This window comes from Plasmodium yoelii (assembly GCF_900002385.2).
Source record: "Plasmodium yoelii strain 17X genome assembly, chromosome: 10".
Taxonomy (NCBI): domain Eukaryota; phylum Apicomplexa; class Aconoidasida; order Haemosporida; family Plasmodiidae; genus Plasmodium; species Plasmodium yoelii.
In genome coordinates, this window is record NC_036182.2 from 1,061,920 (window position 1) to 1,082,418 (window position 20,499).

A 20,499-nucleotide genomic window follows, 5' to 3' on the forward strand; every position below is an offset into this window, starting at 1 on the left:
CGCTGGAAAATAATAAAAAAAAATAAGAGTTATATAAGCTCATATAAAAATGTTTGCGTGCCGGAAATATAATGCTTATGACAATACAAACTTGTAAAATAATACTAATTTTAAATAAGTATTAATACTATTTTATATTTTCACCAACGTTTTTAACCTCATTTTAAACTTTTTAAAAATATTTTTTAGTATATATTTACATACATATATATATATATATATATATATGCGTGCATTTTTTCGTATCCTTTTATTCCCCATTTTTCCACTTTTTATTTTTTTCTTATTAAATTTTAAAATTTAGATATATAATTAAAACAAAAAAAAAAATAGTAATAATAATAACAAATCATGCATAAATTAAAATATATTTTTTTTTATTGTTTTTTTAATTTGGCAATTAAATTAACAACTGGCTTCAGTCTTCTTAACAATTTCGATATTCATACGAACAAAGCACACTTAAAAAAACCTACAAATATGGTTTATGATTTAATCGTTATTGGAGGAGGAAGTGGGGGTATGGCAGCTGCTAGAAGAGCCGCCAGGTAATTCAAATAAAAAGTGTATTCGCTAGTTTATATACACGCGAATAAAATAAAGTACATTTTCTACATTCCATAAATGTATATACATTTTTCACTGTTTTCGTAAATGCAGAAATAAGGCAAAAGTTGCTTTGGTTGAAAAATCCTATTTAGGAGGAACATGCGTAAATGTAGGATGTGTTCCAAAAAAGGTATAAAAAGAAAAAAAAAAAAAAAAATCTTGTATATACGTACAGCTATTTATACATTTTTCCGTATACATATTTTCGTATCCATTTTTCCGCATACATTCTTCCACATACTTATGACCTTATATCGTAGATAATGTTTAACGCCGCATCAATTCATGACATTTTACAAAACTCAAGACACTACGGATTTGATACCAGATTTACATTCAATCTTCCACAATTAGTAGAAAGAAGAGATAAATATATCAGAAGATTAAATGATATATATCGAAATAATTTAAAGAATGATAATGTTGAGGTTTATGAGGGAACTGCTAGTCTTATAAATGAACGTAAAGTTCTTATAAAAAGTAAAAACAAATCAGAAGATGATGAAAAAAATCATGAAATAATAGAAGGAAAAAATATATTAATAGCAGTTGGAAATACGCCAGTTTTCCCAACAGTTAAAGGTGTCGAACATACAATTTCGAGTGATGAATTTTTTGATATCAAAGAAGCTAAAAGAATAGGAATAATTGGAGGTGGATATATAGCTGTTGAATTAATTAATGTAATAAAAAGATTAGGAATAGAATCATATATTTTTGCAAGAGGAAAAAGATTGTTAAGAAAATTTGATGAATCTATTGTAAATGAATTAGAAAATGATATGAAAAAAAATAATATAAATATTATAACAATGGCAAATGTAGAAGAAATAGAAAAAGTTCATGATAAAAATTTAACAATATATTTAAATGATGGACGAAAATTTGAGCATCTTGACTATGTAATATATTGTGTTGGTAGATCTCCAAATACAAAAAATTTAAATTTAGAAAAGTTAAATATTACAACAAAAAATGATTATATTATTGTTGATGATAATCAAAGAACAAATTTGAAAAATATTTTTGCAGTTGGTGATTGTTGTATGGTTAAAAAAGGAAAGGAACTTGAAGATTTAAATTTATTAAAATTATATGATGAACAAATATATATAAATAATAAAAAAAATGATACAGAAGATTCATTTTACAATGTTCAACTAACACCAGTTGCTATAAATGCAGGTCGATTATTAGCTGATAGAATTTTTTTAAATAAAACAAGAAAAACAAATTATAGTCTTATTCCAACAGTTATATTTTCACACCCACCTATAGGTACAATAGGTTTATCAGAAGAAGAAGCAATAAATATATATGGAAAAGAAAATGTTAAAATATATGAATCCAAATTTACAAACTTATTTTTTTCTGTATATGATATAGAACCAAGTCAAAAAGAAAAAACTTATATTAAATTAGTATGTGTTGGAAAAGAAGAGCTAATTAAAGGGTTACATATAATAGGGTTAAATGCGGATGAAATCATACAAGGTTTTGCAGTAGCATTAAAAATGAATGCAACCAAAAAAGATTTTGATGAGACAATTCCAATTCATCCAACAGCTGCTGAAGAACTTGTAACTTTACATCCATGGATGAAATAAATATAAAAAATAAGTTGTAAATAATTTAATTCTTTAGTTTAATTCTTTAGTTTATTTCTTTAATTTAATTCTTTAATTTACTTTCTAGTAATGTATAATTATTAAACATCCATTATGTATTATCATATTTGGGAACACATACATAAATGTGCAAAAATAGCTAGCTCATTTGTATTACTCTTAAATAGGTATATATTATATCCAAACCATATTTGTGTTTTCTTAAAATAAGATGACAGCATAAGGGATACGATAAATGGATATATTTATGCAAATCAAATTTTCAAAAATCGGGAGATCCGGATGTACAATATGCTTAAATTGCCACGCGGTCCTGTTATTCCTTTATTTTAATTTTTGAAAAATTTACTTTAAATATATGTGTTTTCTTTGATACATCGTCATACGTATTTCATAAAAGTGAAATAGTTTACTTATTTATTATCTTTAATCTAGAAAAATTCGTATTTTATTTTTTTTTTTATAAAATAATTTTTATTTTTCTTAATTTAAAATGTTAAAAAATTTCACATATTATAGAAAAAGTTAGTATAAAAAAGGATAAAACGTGTACATAACCAAAATAAGTAAGAAAAATGTACATGTATATAATAAGAATGCATTTATGAAAAAAATAGTATGTGTTATAAATTTAAGCGTTTTAGATGCCACATGGCATACTATAGTTCTATTTTGTATAAAAATATAACAGCTATTTTTCATTTTAAATATACTTTTTTTTTTTTCAATGTAAAAAAATAATGTAGATATATATAAGTCCTGAACAAGTAATAAATGTCCACATATATAAATTTTATGATATAATAAGATATGATTAAATCTTATTTAAGATAAATATTTGATGCAATATATTTTATTGTTTTGAATTTTTATAATACAAATAAGATTTTGCAATAGCATGGCTACATAAATTGTTAATGTTATCATTGAGTAAACTGTTACTCATAGTTAACACATAAGGAAATAATAAAGATGGTTGTGGTATACTTTTAAATATATTTTGTATATTTATATCATCTTCATTAGTATCTAAATTATCATGTTCAATTTTATTTTTTTCATTTTCAAGTTTTTTTTTTTCTTGATAAATTTTTTGAGTTTGTAATTGTTTAAATACATCTTTTTTATATTTCATAATTTTTTCTTGTTCATTTTTTAATAATTCTAAAGATTTACAAGTATCATGTATATGTTCTTCTAATGAATCTACTTCTAAGGTATTTAGATAATCCATAGAAGAAAAAAAGTTTTTATTTTTATTTTTGAGCATATTTAAAAATATTGAATTGGCTATAAAATTTTTAATACGTATTGGAACCTTTTGTAATATATTTTTACTTGTTAAACCCTTCTTTTTTAATTCTACATTTAATATATCAGTATATTGATTAAATGTTGAATTTTTAATTTGATTTTTAATTTCGAAAACAACATCGACATCTATCTTATATGCTGAAAAAATCATTTTTCCATATTTTTCGGAAAAACACAAAACAAAGGAATTTTTATTAATTAATGAGCTTAACAAAAGTGTAGCTAAAACTTCTTTTTTTTTAATATCATTTATATTAATATAAAAACCAAAGGAAGTTGTTTCAAAGTTTAATTCAGCCATAATATTTACATAATCATCATAATAGTTATTGACTTCAGTAATATATTTTTCACCTTCTTCTTCATATTTATTTTTGTTAAAATATAAGTTCAAATTATTTAATAGTTCACTATGCCTTTGTTTTGAAAGTTGATATTTATTTGCGATTTTTGTTATTTTGTCAATACATATATCTTCAATATTACATACACAAAAAGACTGGTTAATTTCAGCAACATCTAATTTTTTTGATTCATTTTTATTTTTTTTTTTATTTTTTTCTTTAGATCTTTTATTTTTTTTATTACCATTTGCATCATCGTCATCTTCCTCATTTTCATCTTCATCATCATCATCACCATCATCATCATTTTCATTATCTTCACCATTTTTTTTTTTTTTTTTTTTTTTGTTTTTTGAATCGCTATTTTTAGTATAATATCCTAACAATTCACCACGTAAATCTTTGTTTTTATGAATTTGACTTATAACAACACTGTTTAAAACGATTTCAAAATCATCTCCTTCTGTGTCACTATCATTTTCTAGTTCCAATTCTTCAAGTTTAGCTTCTAATTTTTCTTTTTCTTTTTCTACCTTTTCAATTTCAGTTTCCTGTTTTTCTTTGGCATCTGTATATGCTCTTAAATGGGGTGGTACATACTTCATTTTGTGATAAGTTGGTATTTAGTTTTATTTGTGCGCAATCCCGGTCAGGTAAATGTGGTATATTAAATAAGCCAGCAAATAAGCCAATAAATAAGCAAATAAATATAACTATATATATATATGTATGTATATTTACATATAATATACAAATGCTTGGTAGGCACTCACTAAATAGTGTGTATAAAAATATGAATTGATTTTCAGTGAGATTTACTATTTGTTTTAAATATGAGGGAATATGTGTTTGTTTATATTTACCGTTTTTTTTTTTTTTAATTTGGGTTTTCTTATTTCAAAAAACATATATAATCAAGATATGTAATATATATTTTTTCGTATTTATAATTTGTAATAATAACAAACTTGTTAAAATAGATTATACTTTTTTTTATAGATATGGTTAATGTAGATTTGTTAATTATGTATTTTTTTTATGTAGCCCCCAATTATTTTTTTACGAATTGTGTTAATTGAAAAAAATATTTTATTATTTTTTTTACATGCTTTAAATTTTAAGAAAATATGGGAGATTAATTTTTTATACATATATAATCACATTATTATTATATACGTAAAATTTTAGAAAAAAAAGGTAAAAAAGGAAAAAAAGGAAAAAACGAAAAAAACGAAAAAATTGTAATAAATAAATCTATATATATATATATATATGCAATTATTCAAAAGGAAAAATAAATTCCTTGTTTATACATATAATCTTTAATTTATTCGTATAATGCGCATTATATATACATATATATAATATATTACTATATACATAATTGCCATTTATATATTTTGTAAGCGCTTTAAATGGCACATGAGGTGCCTTCCCCCCACTGCGCGTATTGTATTCTCTGTTTGCATATAATAATAAATATATATAATAAATATATATAATAAATATATATAGTAAATATAATAGTAAATATAATAGTAAATATATATAATAAATATATTAGTACAATATATATAGTAAATATAATAGTACAATATATATAGTAAATATATATAATAAATATATTAGTACAATACATATAGTAAATATATATAGTACAATATTATAGTATAATAGTACAATTATATTTATTATTATATAATGAGTAAAATAATAGTGTTAGGTATTGCGGATATATTTGGTCACCTATTGATAACGATCTATTTTTTCCCAATATATAATTTATTTTTAATAATACTGAAAAATTGGAAAAGGTTGTATAAAAAAAAAAATGGCGGTAATAAAATAATAATTTGTTCTCTTATTATTATTAATAAAATATAACACAAAAATTAGTAAACACATGTTATATATTTATTAATATATTCCTCTATTTTTGTTACGTATATTTTCCTTTGAATTTCCCAAGAATTATGCAAAAACATAATTTTGCTGAAATTAGTTTTTTTCGAACTTTTTCTCAAATATTTAATTATGGAACAGACAGATGGTAAAAACAAACATGTGCATTTTTTTTAATAACATTGAAAATTAGTATTTGTTATTTTTAATATTAAATAATAAAATTCGAATAATTTTCACATTATAAATTTATTTATAATATATCTCAAATTAGTATAATTTTACACAAACTTAATTAAAATTATGTATTTAAATAGTCTATAACATTTTTTTTTTTATAACTTAATATCTTTATTATTTTTATAAAATAATTTAATATAATATTAAAAAAATTATCTTTGGTTATTTGTCATATAAAATGTCTACGGTTTAATGTCTTACTTATAAAATAATTTATTTAATTTTTTTGTCAAATTTAATGTCACAATTATTCTTTGTATTATTTTCGTTATCATTATTCTTTTGTCTTACATTATTGAATATATGATGATTTAAAATGTTACGTTTTCATTTATAGATTGTAGTCACAGTCCTATAAATAATAACCAAGAAGATAATGCTGATATGGGAAAGTATAACACCTTCAAAAAAAAATACACACACATATATATATATATATATATATATATATATATACATACATACGTATCAAATAAAATATTTACATAATTTAAAACTGAAAGAATTATAAAATTGTAATTTTGATTTTTTTACAACTTCAGTTTGGATAATGAAAATGCAGAAGAATTGAAAAAAAAAATTATCGATTTAGAATTGCAGCTAGAATATGAAATAAATCGCCACGAAGATGAAATTAAGGAGAGGTAATAAAAATAAAAAAGTAAAAAAGTAAAAAAATAAAAAAGTAAAAAAATAAAAAAAATAAAAAAAATAAAAAGCAAAATAAAAATGCACACACCCAGACGATTATGTAGAGGGTGAAATAAAAATAATAGATCGTAAACAAATATTACCTCATTAATTTTGCGTCTTTTGAGAATTGTGATAATGTAAATGTGATTTACCTGACATGCAGTTTGGATAGAATCACATTTATCTTAGTTTTGTCTATTTTGCTAATTCATATTTGGCTGTTTTGCTAATTCATATTTGGCTGTTTTGCTAATTCATATTTGGCTGTTTTATTAATTCATATTTGGCTATTTTGCTAATTCATTATTTGGCTATTTTTTTTGAAGAGATGAAGCGATAAAACAAATGGAAGAAAAGCTTATTGAAATGGAGAACATCAAAAGTGAGATGGAGGAAAAAGATAAGGCGATTTTAAATTTAAGTGAAAAATTGTTAATAATGTCAAATAAATATGATATTTTAGTAAAAGAAGGTAAATTAAAGGATGAAGAAATAAAACATATTAAAAATAAAAAAAAATATAAAAAGCAGGCAACTGATGAATATATAGCTACAATGAAAAAACAAAATGATGAATTTAAAAATGATAATGATGCAATACATGAAAAATATGATCAATTATTAAAACAATATGATACACTTACAAAAAATTACAAATTATTAGAAGATGAACTAAATAAAAATATAAATGAATTAGACCTTGAAAAGACGAAAAAAATGAATGTAATTAGAAAAACAAATATATTAACACAACAAATTTGTTTACATTTTTATTGGAAATATAAAATATTCAATGTTTATTGTAATTTTGTATGTTTACCTGACCATTGTACATATTTGTATACTTACAGGAATATGACGAAATTGTTGCTGTTAAAATGTTAAATATGGATAAGGTAGGGAACAAATATCTCATAATATATTCACACATATATATTTGAATTTGTCTAATTGCAAAGTTAAGAGAAGTTTTATCTATGAAATTATTTTTATACTAACTAGAATTGTTTGAATTGTTTAAATTATTTACAAAATATTAATAAACAAATTATATATATTTTATTTTATTTTATTTTGCATACAATTTCAGGAACTAAGGCAAAAGAGACATACAGGAAATGGTATTATAAATCAAAGGAAATTATTTCATTTATTTCTTTACAAATTTATAGATGCATATTTATGGGAAGGAATTAGTTTAATTATATAATAATATATTCCATTTTTTTAATTTTTATAATTACATGAAATGTGATAATTTTTTTTTTTATGTTTCATATTTTGTTTAGATGAAGAAAACTCTCTTAAATTAGAACTAAAGTACAAAGATATGATAATTAAAAAGTTGATAGTAAAAAAAGAAAAAGAAAAAATCTTAGAAAAAAAAGAATTTGGAAACAAAGAAGACACCAATAATGACATCGATGAACAGATTATTAATTATGAGGTAATAATAAACTGAAAAGCTTAACCATTCATTTTTATTTCGCTTATCATGCCGCTTATCATGCCGCTTATCATTTGCCTCTTTTTTATTTTATAAATTTGTAGAAAAAAGTGAATGAATTACATCAAAAATGTATAGATTCTCAAAGTGATCAAGCCCAATTAAAGGTAATATATATTGTAAAGAAAAAAAATGCCATTCCTTAATTTTTTTGTAGATATATTAATTATATTGTAATTGAGATAATTATTATTATTTTTTTTAGAATAAGATAACTAAATATAGTAACATTATTGATGATCTTAAAAAAGAGAATAATGAATTGTTGGAAGTTATTGTAAGTCTTTTTTCTATTTTTACTTATTTTCACATTCTGATAAATTGTGTGTATTCAATATTTATACTGGCAATTTATTAACTTAATATATTATTTTATTTTTATTTTATTTTTAATAAGAGCACATTAAGGGAGTATATCAACACAACATACAAGGAAGACACAGATATTCACCAGTAATTTATGGAAAATTTTTATGGCAATTTTTATGGCATTTTCATGGCATTTTTATGGCATACACACTTTTTCATTCTCCCCTTATTTTTATATGCAGATATGACGATCTAATAAATAACCTCCTAAAAGAGAATGTCACATTGAATGAAGAAATTTCTAAGCAGAAAAAAAAGTAGGTTTTAAATTTAGGGAAATTTTATATACGCAATTGGTCAAATATCTACAGTTATTTCAATATATATATATATATGTACATTTTTTTTTTTTTTTAAACAAAATAATTGCAGGAATATAGCTGATGTGTACTATTACAACAAGGAATTGCAAATGTTGCAAAATGATAAGATGAAAATTATTGAAAAATTTGATATAGCAAATGATAGTGTTCCCCATTTATATGAGCCATTAAATGTAACATTACATGAAAAAAAAGGAGATGAAAAAAATGAAAAAAATGAAAAAAAAAAAAATTGTTACAAAAATAGTCATGGAACCATCATACAGGAATTGTCAAATAATTCGAAGAAGGATACCAACTTAATAAAAGGAAATTCAGATTCTCCAAAAGATTTAGCAATTAATGAAGATTGGGCTCATATTTATATGCAAGATTATATGAAAAATGTGGAAACTCGTAAAGAATAATATGAGAGTAAAAAGGGGAAATATATATATATATATATCTTCATTAATAAAACAATAGTAATAACACATTGTTGGTATTTTTGTTTTATTTTATTTATATATTATGACTTTATTAATATTTAAATGGAGAATTATTAATGTATATTCCCTACCTAATTGGACTTGAAAAAATTACATAAAAATGAAACTATTATTATTTTTTTTTGTTTTTTTTTTGGATTAATTATGCATTTTTTAATAGCATAACACTATTACTTAAGAAATAGCATTTTATTTTATATCATTTATTTCTTTTCATTTTATTTATTGTAATATAAATATTATGTGTGTGTATTTTTTTTGTGTATATGTCAATGGTTATTATCCTTAATTCTTTTCTCGCATAAAATATATTAATATGTATAACAATATGCGTGTATTATTCATTTTTTTTTTTATAATTTTTTTTATAATTTTTTAAGTTATGCAATGATGTGGCATTTATTAAAGGATACAAAATCATAATTACGAAAAATACATATATGTGTAATGATAGTGTAAAAACTTGTTTATTTTTTAAAACTATATTTTATAATCCTTTTTATTAAGAAATAATTTCATTTATAATAAGTTATGCATATACTTGTACACATAGGCTTAACCAACTTTATAAATATATAAAAGTTATATAAAATAGATTTTTGCTAAAGAAAAATATATTTTTTTTTTAATTTATAAAAATAAAGCCATGTCTAATATATTTTCGTAATTATTATCATTATAATTTTTCTATCAAATTTGCATAAGTATAGAGCTATGTAAAAAAAGCAAAAAAAAAAAAAAAAAAAAATGGACTTAGATTTAATAGAAGAGAAAATAAACAAAATTGAAGAGGAGCTAGAAAGATATAAACATGATGAATTACAAAAAGTTACTAAAATAAAAAGTGAAATAAAATTATTTGATTTAGCCATAAAAAGATTAAATACAAAAAAATGTAGGGAAAGGTTTGAAAATGTCTATAAATCATTGGAAAAACAAAAAAAAGAAAAATTCAATGAAAAAAATATATATACAAAAAATGGTAAGGATATTTTTACAGAAATTAAGTTTCTAAAACAGAAAGAAAAAAGTTATAATTTCATAAACAGACCAATTAAACTTAAATACAATATAACTGATGTTGCAAATGAGATAAAAGAAACACTTAATATTTTTAATATACAAAGAAAACATTTATTTAAATATATTTTTGAAAAGATAAGCAAATCAAAAAATAAATCATTAGATGATTATAATAAATATTTACATTTACAAAAAGAGATAGACATTTTATTGGCCTCAATAAATAAAAACGCATTAATGGAAATATTTGTGTTTACGAAAAATTTACAATTTTTTCAAAATTCGATAATAAATATGTTTAACCAATTTAATCATCAAATAGAAAATACAATTACAGATAAACCAATTTATGAAAATGACTCTTATAATAAATAATGAAATTCTAAATATTTTAATTTTTACACCCCTTAACATATAAATATATATATATATATATATATATATATGCTTATTGATGTGTCATTTTTTTTTTTGTAAACATTTTATATGATAACGTTTTTCAAAAATATTATTTTTTATTATATTTGGATGAAAAGAAAAAAAAAATTTAATTAAAAAAAAAAAAGCATGTATAAAATTAGTGTTATTAAATATATATACTCAGACAATGTGCCATGTTTAATCGTGTATTGATACTTGTGGATATTGCTACATGTTGATATAATTATATATATATATATATATGTATGTATGCATGTTACATATATTTTTCTGCAAGCTTAATTATATTTAAAACTATTCCAAATTAATATATAACATAAGGCTTAAATCAAAAACTATTTTCCTTTGATTTATTTCTTAAGAACCATTATTTTTATAAGGAAAATTATATAAATTTATTTATTTCGATATTTTACATTTCCCCTCTTCCTTATTAGTAATAAAATGAATGAAGAAAATTAATTTTTTTTTTAAATATTAACTATAATAATTAATTGAATAGAATTGTAAATTTGTAAATATCACTATTTTAGGGTTATAATTTATAATTAATTTTTATTCATAATAAAGTATATTAAAATAATATTCTTGTCATTAGGGAAAAAAACAATTTTATTGTGATTTCTGAAAAAAAATTACACTCAGTTTATTTTTTTTATTTTTATTATACTTTACCCATTATATTTTATATTAATAATATTATACATATTCTTATATATTATTGTATATTATATTACGTATTGAAAATTGCTTTTTAAATCCCGATTTTGCATATGCAATATAAAAAAAAAATATATTTTTAGTCATAATTAAGGGGAGAAATAAATAAAAAATGTAAAATTATATTCTAATAAGTAAATATTCTTATATTTTGGCATATTATTTATTTTGCTTTATTGAGATATGGCATTTTTAAATGTCGTTCTTTAAATTTTTATGAAATAAATTTTTATATAATGTTAAACGAATAGTGTGGCACATTATATATAAAATGTATTGTATAAAAAAAATAAAAATTACAAAAACATTTCCAAGTATAATATTTTGCATATATTATTGCAAAAAAAATATTAAACATTTATTTTTCCATAAAACTATTAAATTTATATCCAATATTTTATCATTTGTATAATAGTACTCTTTTTGTTATATTTAAAGTGTTATATATATACATATATTTTTAATGTGATAAAATTATTATAATTAATTACATATTGTTAAGCCCGTTCAATGATAAATTGTATAATATCTACATGTATGTTCATTTATTTATTGTATATTCCATATGAAAACCTTTTTTACATATAATTGGAATTTTGTTTTAAATATAAAAAATAATTAACAGAATAAAAATATACAAATTATATTTCCCCATAGTATATGAAAATAGAAAAATAAATTTATTTAAAAAAAATTATTCACCTTTATTAATTGTTAATATTATTTTAAAGCATTAATGCCTAGCTACCAATTTTTTTAATGTGGTTGATGCACATCGCTAATTAATTTAGGGCATATATATATATATATGTATGTATGTACACTTAAATTAGGTAAAGAGGTTGAATTATATTTTTTTTTTTTTATGATAAAGCATATCGGAAGTATTGATGTTTTAAAATGAAGAACTACAATTCATATAATTCACGAAATAAAAATAAACATGAGGACATAAATTATAATAATAGCTATAACTATTCCAACAACTATTATTATGGAAATAATAATTCCAATTACAAAAAAAAAATTAATAATAAATATTGGAAAGGTGCATATGGTAATGATTATTTAAAAAACGAAAACAGATATAATAATAAAAATAGCGATTTAAACCAATATAAAAAACACGACAATAATAATAATAATAATAATACCACTAAAACCCCCAATAATATTAACCCTAAAAATAATGATAACAAATATGATAGTTTAAGCTCAATCGATAAAATTAAAGATAATAGTATTTATGAAGACGTTGACAAAATAAATAATATTACCTTTGGATATAATGATAATTCAGAAGGTGATTTTTCTTATATTATGAATAATAATTTGATTGAAAATGAAAAAAAATTATTTAAATTAAACAATAATATAGATAGTGGTAAAAATATGAACAATTCAGAATTTTTAATGCAACAAGAATGTGACTTGATAAATAATAACAATTTAAATTCTATAAAAAGAGAAAGTGGAATGGATTTATATTTAAGACAGGCTCATGAAAATAATATTTATGAGAAAGAAAACCATATTATAAAAGAAGATAAGCTCAGAAATAATTCCCAAAATTATAATAATGACAATAGTAGAGATATTGAAAGGAATAAAAATTTTAACGTAGCTTCATCGTATAATGAAAAAGAGGATATTTTTCAGTTTCATAATGTATCTAATTTAACAAAATTTATAAATAAAAATATTTTTTATTCTAATGATAATGAGGAATTAAGTGATGAACATTCATTTGATAATGCCGACCCTTTCAATTTTATGCAAAAAGATGATATGAATAATAAAAAAAATATTAGTGAGTCAAATAGCCATTTCAATAATTTCAGTAATAAACTTTTTGGTGAGAATAAATTTATCGAAAAAAGTTACAACAAAAAAAACATTTCACAAAATCAAGAAGAAAATATAATATTTGCACACAAGCATTTCGAAAGTGAAGATGATGAAAAAATTGATCGTTTTTCTGAAAATAAATATGATGATTATGATAATGAAGAAAATTATAAAAATTTAGACTATTTTAATATTTTAAAAAAAAAAAATATGAATATTTTAGTTAATGATAATATACCATTTGATGAAAATATATCTGAAGATTCGCATGTTTTAAGAAATAATATTCATAATGATAATTTTTCTCATAATAATATAAATAAATTTAATTCTAGTAATATTAATGAATTAATGGATTTACAAAATAGTGAAAATGATGAGAATTTGAAATTTTTAAATAAGTTTAGAAATACCCTTACTAGTCTTAACAACATTAATGATATTGTAAATGATGATAATGATGATGATACTGATGATAATAATCGAAGAAACCATGAAGATACATCATACATTATGAACGATATGAGCAATGTAATGGCTTCTTGTTACCCAGATGATAACATAAACATTCATACACATTTATTAAGAGCGTCAAATAAAGGCGAAAAAATAAACGACAATTTTATGATAAGTAATAATAATATTAATAGCAATATTAATAGTAATAGCAATATTAATAATAGTAGCAATAAACATGGTATCGATATTTATAATTTAAACGAACGAAAATATATGAACATTAATAAATATGATAATGATAATGATAATAATTTGGCAAATCTTAAAGAGAGATATAATGATAAAAAAAATATAGATTTAGAGCACGTAAAATTTAATAAAGATATATTAAGTAATGAACATATATTAAATGTTGAAGAATATTTAAATAAAAGTAATATAGATAATGAAAATTATTATTTAAATATAAATGATAGATTAAATAATTTTAAAGATGATTTATTATACTTTCAAGAAAATAATAATGAAATAAAAATGAATCCATTAGCTAGTAGACAAATTCGTAATAAAAATGAGACACAATTTAGTGAACCCGTAAATAATATAAACGTTTTAAATATCCTAAATGAATATTATTTAAGAAATAATTCAAGCGATATTAATAATAACAGTTTTGATGATAAGATTAGTTCGTTTTTTGATATGAATAATAATGTTCGTAATGGGCAATATTACAACGATAATAATAATAATCATCAAGATTTAAAACGAATTAATCTTAATAATAATGATAATATGAAACATCGCTATTTTGATACTAATGATAGAAATAATAATATTTGTGATGATTCTAGAATTCGAACAAATTTATATTCTGGGGAAATGTATCGAACTAGCCAATCAGGTAATGAAGATTTATATAATATTGAACAAATACGTGAAGAGTATATGTACAAAAATAAAAAACTAAATAAAATGAGCAATATGAACAATATGAATAGTATGAGCAATATGAACCATATGAATAGTATGAACAATATGAACGAAATAAATATGAATATGGATAAAAATTATTATAACAAAAATTATATGAATGGTAATAATAATGGTGTTAAAAAAATAATTAAAAATTATGAAAAACATCCAAATGATTACTATTACCATCATCATAATAGTTATGATAGTAATAGTTATGATTATGATGAATTTGGAAGAAATCGAATGGATATACATAATTATGGAATAGTTCGAAAAAAAGCAAGTAAAGAAATGTTCATAAAAAATGAACATGTTAATAATTCTAACTATGATAATGGAATGGGATATAATAATAACAGAGGATATAGACATTTTAAAAATTCAATAAATAGTATGGAATATCATAATCAACAAAATAATGAAAAATACATTATGAACATTGAAAATTGTATTAATAAATTAAAGAAACAAAATATGCTTAAATTTACATCATTTTTAAGAGAATATTATAAAGATATAAATATAAATGATTTGAGTGAAAATCTGTATAATTATTATCGATTTATTAATCAAATAAATGGAAATATTAAGAATACCAATTATAGAGTAAAATATCAAAATTTAATGCAAAAAAGTGATAAGGACAAATTGTTAAGAATACAATTATCTTATATGATAATAAATCCATCGATTCAAAAAAATAGTGGAAAATGGAATTTTAAAAATGATGAAAAGGGGAAAGAAAAGGATAGAGGAATAGAAAATAATTTGGCTAGTGACAATAATAATGACAATAATAATGACAATAGCAATAGCAATAATAAGCTGAAGCAAATCGGCAAAATGGAAAATAACAATTATCAAATTTTTGATGATTTAAATAAAAATTATAATTTTGCTGAATTTTTGAAAAATGATAATATTAGTCCAAATGATATTAGCAATAAATTTTTAGAGGATAATGATAATAACTTGAATAATTTAAAAAAATTGTTAAATAATTCTTTAATTTTTGAAAATTTGCAAAAAAAAATATATATGGATAATGATGAGAATTTAGAAACAGATAATAAAAATATCATGGATACAAATTTGTATAACCTACTTAATTATTCGATCATCTCTGATAATAAAAGAAAAGAAAATGAGATGTATGAACAAAATGATAATAAAGATAAAAATGATGATGGAAATGCAAAATTGGAAAATATATTAGATGATACATTATGCCTTAAAACTATGGATAGTTCTAATGCAAAACCAGATGATAAAGATATGACAAAATATGATAATATAAAAAAATTAGGACGATATGTTTTTGCAACAGTACATGAACCTAGAAATTTAATAACATTAATTAAAAATAAACAAGTTGAAAACTATGATGAAATTGTAACAAAAATTAAAAATATAATAAAAAATGCAGTAGATCATATTACTGATGAATGTGATCCTATTTCTACTAGTAGCAATAATAATATTATAAAATATGGACAAAATAAAATTAAAGATTCCGAAAATATATCAATTAATTCTGGTGATAATTTCACAAAAAATACATTAATAAAAAAAATGCTTGAAGTATTATGGGATATATATATAGATATAAAAAATTTATATAAAGACATTGATAAATGTCCATATACTCATATTGAAACAATATCTAAATATAATGAAGATATAAAAAAAAAAAAAAATACTCTTTTTAATATAATTTATTTAAACGAATTTAAAGATAATAATGTAGAAACACTAAATTATTTTGTTGAATGTAATAACATATTTTTAAATAAGAGTATAAATAATATAGATATTATTTTAAATAAGCAATTATATTTATATTTAACAAATGTGTTATATAATACTGTTCAAAAAGTATATTTGTATGTTTATATATATCCTGATATTGAAAATTTAATTAAAAATTTAAAATTTGACAAAGACGTTTTACCAAATTATGTTATTGATGTTATAAGTGGATCAAAAGAAAACAAAACTGATGATAGTAACAAAATAGTTAAAAATGAAAAACAAAAAATGAATAAAAATAAAATTGGTACAAATTTAAATGATGAAATAAATGGAAATAATATAAAAAACATTTTTAGCTATAAATTTGGATATGAAAATAATATAGCCAAAATGGATAATTTTAAATTATTTGGAAAAACTATAAAATTTTGTGATATGTATGAATATTATAATTTTGAAAAATATAATGAATATGATACATTTTCTAGTACAATAAATGAAAAAAAGAAACAAAAAAAAAGTTCCTTTTTTTTCAAAGGGAATAAAAAAAGTCTAAATCCTCAAAATGAAGAAAATAGAGAAAAAAACAATCATGTACACAAAGAAATTAAAAAAGAAGAAATTGATCACGAAAAAATAAATACTGAAGTTTGTAAAATTAAAAGTGTATATTATTTATTTGTTAATAGTATGTTAAAAAATAAAGGAGCATCTATTTATACTAAAATATTTAAAATTATAAAAAAAAAAAAAAAAAAAACATTAATATATACACTATTTAACAATTATTTATTGTTATATTATATATTAGCACATGCTGATATATGCTTTAATAGCAAAATTGAATATGAAGAATTTTTAAAAGTGCAAATATTACATATTAACCCAAATGTAAATACATTGGATAAATATCTAAAAAATGAAAAAAAACAAAATAAATCTCATATAAAAAATAATAATATAACAGAAAAAAATGATAAAATGGATATTAGATATAAATTATATAATAGTAGCATATACTCTTCTATCTATATATATTTAATTGATGTTTCAGTCTCATATTTATTTACCCCCAATATGGGAGTGGCATATATTCAAAATATTTTGTCTCTCTTTTTATTTTACAATTACATTAATTTTTACATAACTAAGATGTTGTTTTATAAGGTATAACACATTTGTATAAACAAACTTATTTTATGTCATGTTTAGAAAAAAAAATTACTATATTTATTTATCTTTATTGTACTGTGTGCAAAATGAATAGTTTATTTAAATATATATACATATATATATATATATATATATATTTTTTTTTTTTTTTTTTTTTTTTTTTAGAGTGGAGCTGGACTTATAACAATATTACTAGTCAAAACAATTCCTTATGCCAAAGAATTTGATGAGTTAGAACGAAATACATGCACATTTATTTTTATGTTTTATACTATTTGCTATTCCGTAATTTTAATTTGCAAACTTGTTATAACCTCTTTATATATATATATATACATACATGTTATTTTTTCTTACCCTTTTTAGAAATCTTATGATATGCTTTCTGTACTCAGTTTTGCATAGCATATTTTACATTTTAAGTAATATATTTATTTATCATATGGATAATGAGAAAAAAAATCATAAAGGATCCGAATCAGAGCTACATTCAAAAATATTAGCATCCATGTCAAATGAAATTGATTTTTATAAAATTCTTTATAAAAGTGTGTGTAGTTATTCTCACCAAAACAAGTTTTATGAAGATGAAATAAACCGAATGATAAAGTAAGTGGCCTCGAAAAAAAAAAAAAAAAAATATATATATATATGTATATATATATGTGTATAATGCTAACGCTCTAGTTCCACTATTTTCATTGTTAACACATTTGCATTTTTTTTTTACAATAGAAATATCGAAACGGATGAAATTGCAAAAATCATAATGACACACATTCAAAAATAAGACATATATTTTTTCAATTAAAAAAAATGGCATATTTGTGCCCATATTATGTACATATATTATAGGGGATATGTACAAGGATAGACAATTTTTTGTTTGTTCTTTTTTTTTGTTGCTATTTACTTTGATTTTTATTTTTTTAATATATAAACATTTACATACATATATATATATATATATATATATGTTAATATTATTTGTGTGCGCAGATATGTATGAGCATATATACATACGAGCGTAGTTGTGTGCATTTTTTAATTTTTAAATAACATATAATTAATTTAGTTTTAATATATAAATAATAAAAAATAAAAAAGTTTACTATAAATCACTTATTTTCTGTAATATTTTTTTTGATAAAATACTGCGTTTATATACTAACAATTTCATAATTGCAACATATAAAGAGCATATATTATATACGTATGTATGCATGTATATACAGTGCTCAATATAGGGAATGGTATTATATGCTCATATAAAAAAAGCAAAGGAATAAAAAGAAACGAAAAATAATGTGAAAATAAAAAAGAAAAAAATTGAAGAACATCTATCGAAAAAGTAGTCCCTTACTTTGTATGAACAATAGATTTAATTATAGAATTACAAACAGTCAGTAAAATAGCAGTATTATAAAAATAAAGAATTATAAAACAAACAGAATAATGCTATCTATACTATTTTGTTAATAAAAAAGAAATACAAAATTAAGCTTCGGAAAATGTGTACTTATATTTTAACTATAAATTAATAGACGCTTTCTTTTCTATTAGCAATATAATGTTTTATATTTGGAATATTACTTATAAGTTCAATATGAGCTTTTAATAATGGAAAATTTTTTAAACAATTTGGATATTTTGATTCTATATCATCATATAAATTAAAAACTGCTAAATCTGCATATGTTATAGTATCTCCTACAAAATAATTAGTATTATTTTTTTGTAAAAGCTTTTCAAAATAACCTGACCATTTAGGTAATTCTTCATTTAAAAAAGTAGTTTCATTTTGTTTAAATAAATTTGTATTATTAAATTTATAATGAATATCTTGTACACCACAAAATATCATATCAGCATAAAATTCATTTAATTCCCCATTTCCACTAATATTATATTTTTTTGATAAATATCGAACTATAGCTTGACTTTGAGCTAATATCAAACCTCCTATTTCCAATATAGGAACTTGATTAAAAGGAATTTCTTTTTCTTTTTTAAAATTGTTAAATTCTGCAAATGCATCACCATTTACTCCAAATCTTATATCTGTATATTTAACTTGTAAATATGCAAAAATGAGTCTGATAAGTTCAGCTTTACCTCTTGAAAAAAAAAAAAAAAAAAAAAAAAAAAAAATTATATAAATATGTCATGTGAAAAAAAAATTACATAAATATGTCATGTGAAAAAAAAATTACATAACACACATTGTATGTATATCCATGTATTCACAAAGTGTCTCTATAAACATAGAAAATAAATTGACAATCACAAAACCATATATTATTTTCTCACTTTCCAGATTAATCATTTTATTTATTAATCATTTTATTCATTAATTTTTTTTACCTTGCATCAAAATAATACAGCACTATGTTGTCCACCATTTTAAGTATAGCGGTAGGAAGCTATATATACATATATATATATTAAATAAAGTAAATGAACAATAATAGAAGAAATAAAAAATAAAAGAAAATGATAAACAAAAATTATATATTTATACGGAAAAGGTAAATTAAAAAATATAGTAATACCATATTAAGGTATATCTATACGTATAGGAAATTGAAATGAAAAAAATTTACTAATAAGTAATAAAAAAAAAAAAAAATTAAAAGTGTTGAATATAATAAAAGCGATATTGATTATTTAAAATTTTTAAAATAAAAC

At 20.5% G+C, this 20,499-nt stretch overlaps 6 protein-coding genes across 6 annotated transcripts; 4 read left to right on the top strand and 2 right to left on the bottom strand.

The window, feature by feature from the left end:
- Positions 1-480: 480 nt before the first annotated feature.
- Positions 481-2,216, top strand: PY17X_1025300 (glutathione reductase, putative; the record flags this gene model as incomplete). Its single annotated transcript, XM_723836.2, has 3 exons — positions 481-548; positions 661-739; positions 870-2,216. 3 exons carry the CDS (start codon positions 481-483, stop codon positions 2,214-2,216), a joined length of 1,494 nt encoding a protein of 497 aa, XP_728929.2.
- An 874-nt stretch (positions 2,217-3,090) lies between these two features.
- PY17X_1025400 (conserved Plasmodium protein, unknown function) lies at positions 3,091-4,500 on the bottom strand (the record flags this gene model as incomplete). The annotated part of the gene is made up of 1 exon (XM_022956273.1): positions 3,091-4,500. The coding sequence occupies one exon, from the start codon at positions 4,498-4,500 to the stop codon at positions 3,091-3,093; it is 1,410 nt and encodes a 469-aa protein (XP_022813337.1).
- Positions 4,501-5,929: 1,429 nt separating this feature from the next.
- Positions 5,930-9,336, top strand: PY17X_1025500 (conserved Plasmodium protein, unknown function; the record flags this gene model as incomplete). Its single annotated transcript, XM_022956274.1, has 12 exons — positions 5,930-5,945; positions 6,375-6,429; positions 6,580-6,681; positions 7,057-7,453; positions 7,582-7,626; positions 7,821-7,851; positions 8,020-8,177; positions 8,282-8,344; positions 8,443-8,514; positions 8,635-8,690; positions 8,789-8,863; positions 8,979-9,336. The coding sequence occupies 12 exons, from the start codon at positions 5,930-5,932 to the stop codon at positions 9,334-9,336; spliced, it is 1,428 nt and encodes a 475-aa protein (XP_022813338.1).
- Positions 9,337-10,164: 828 nt separating this feature from the next.
- On the top strand, positions 10,165-10,815 carry PY17X_1025600 (conserved Plasmodium protein, unknown function; the record flags this gene model as incomplete). The annotated part of the gene is made up of 1 exon (XM_022956276.1): positions 10,165-10,815. The coding sequence occupies one exon, from the start codon at positions 10,165-10,167 to the stop codon at positions 10,813-10,815; it is 651 nt and encodes a 216-aa protein (XP_022813339.1).
- Positions 10,816-12,501: 1,686 nt separating this feature from the next.
- Positions 12,502-18,601, top strand: PY17X_1025700 (conserved Plasmodium protein, unknown function; the record flags this gene model as incomplete). Its single annotated transcript, XM_022956277.1, has 4 exons — positions 12,502-17,805; positions 17,977-18,041; positions 18,178-18,420; positions 18,547-18,601. The coding sequence occupies 4 exons, from the start codon at positions 12,502-12,504 to the stop codon at positions 18,599-18,601; spliced, it is 5,667 nt and encodes a 1,888-aa protein (XP_022813340.1).
- A 747-nt stretch (positions 18,602-19,348) lies between these two features.
- PY17X_1025800 (glutathione S-transferase, putative) lies at positions 19,349-20,213 on the bottom strand (the record flags this gene model as incomplete). The annotated part of the gene is made up of 2 exons (XM_022956278.1): positions 19,349-19,928; positions 20,176-20,213. The coding sequence occupies 2 exons, from the start codon at positions 20,211-20,213 to the stop codon at positions 19,349-19,351; spliced, it is 618 nt and encodes a 205-aa protein (XP_022813341.1).
- Between the last annotated feature and the right edge of the window lie 286 nt (positions 20,214-20,499).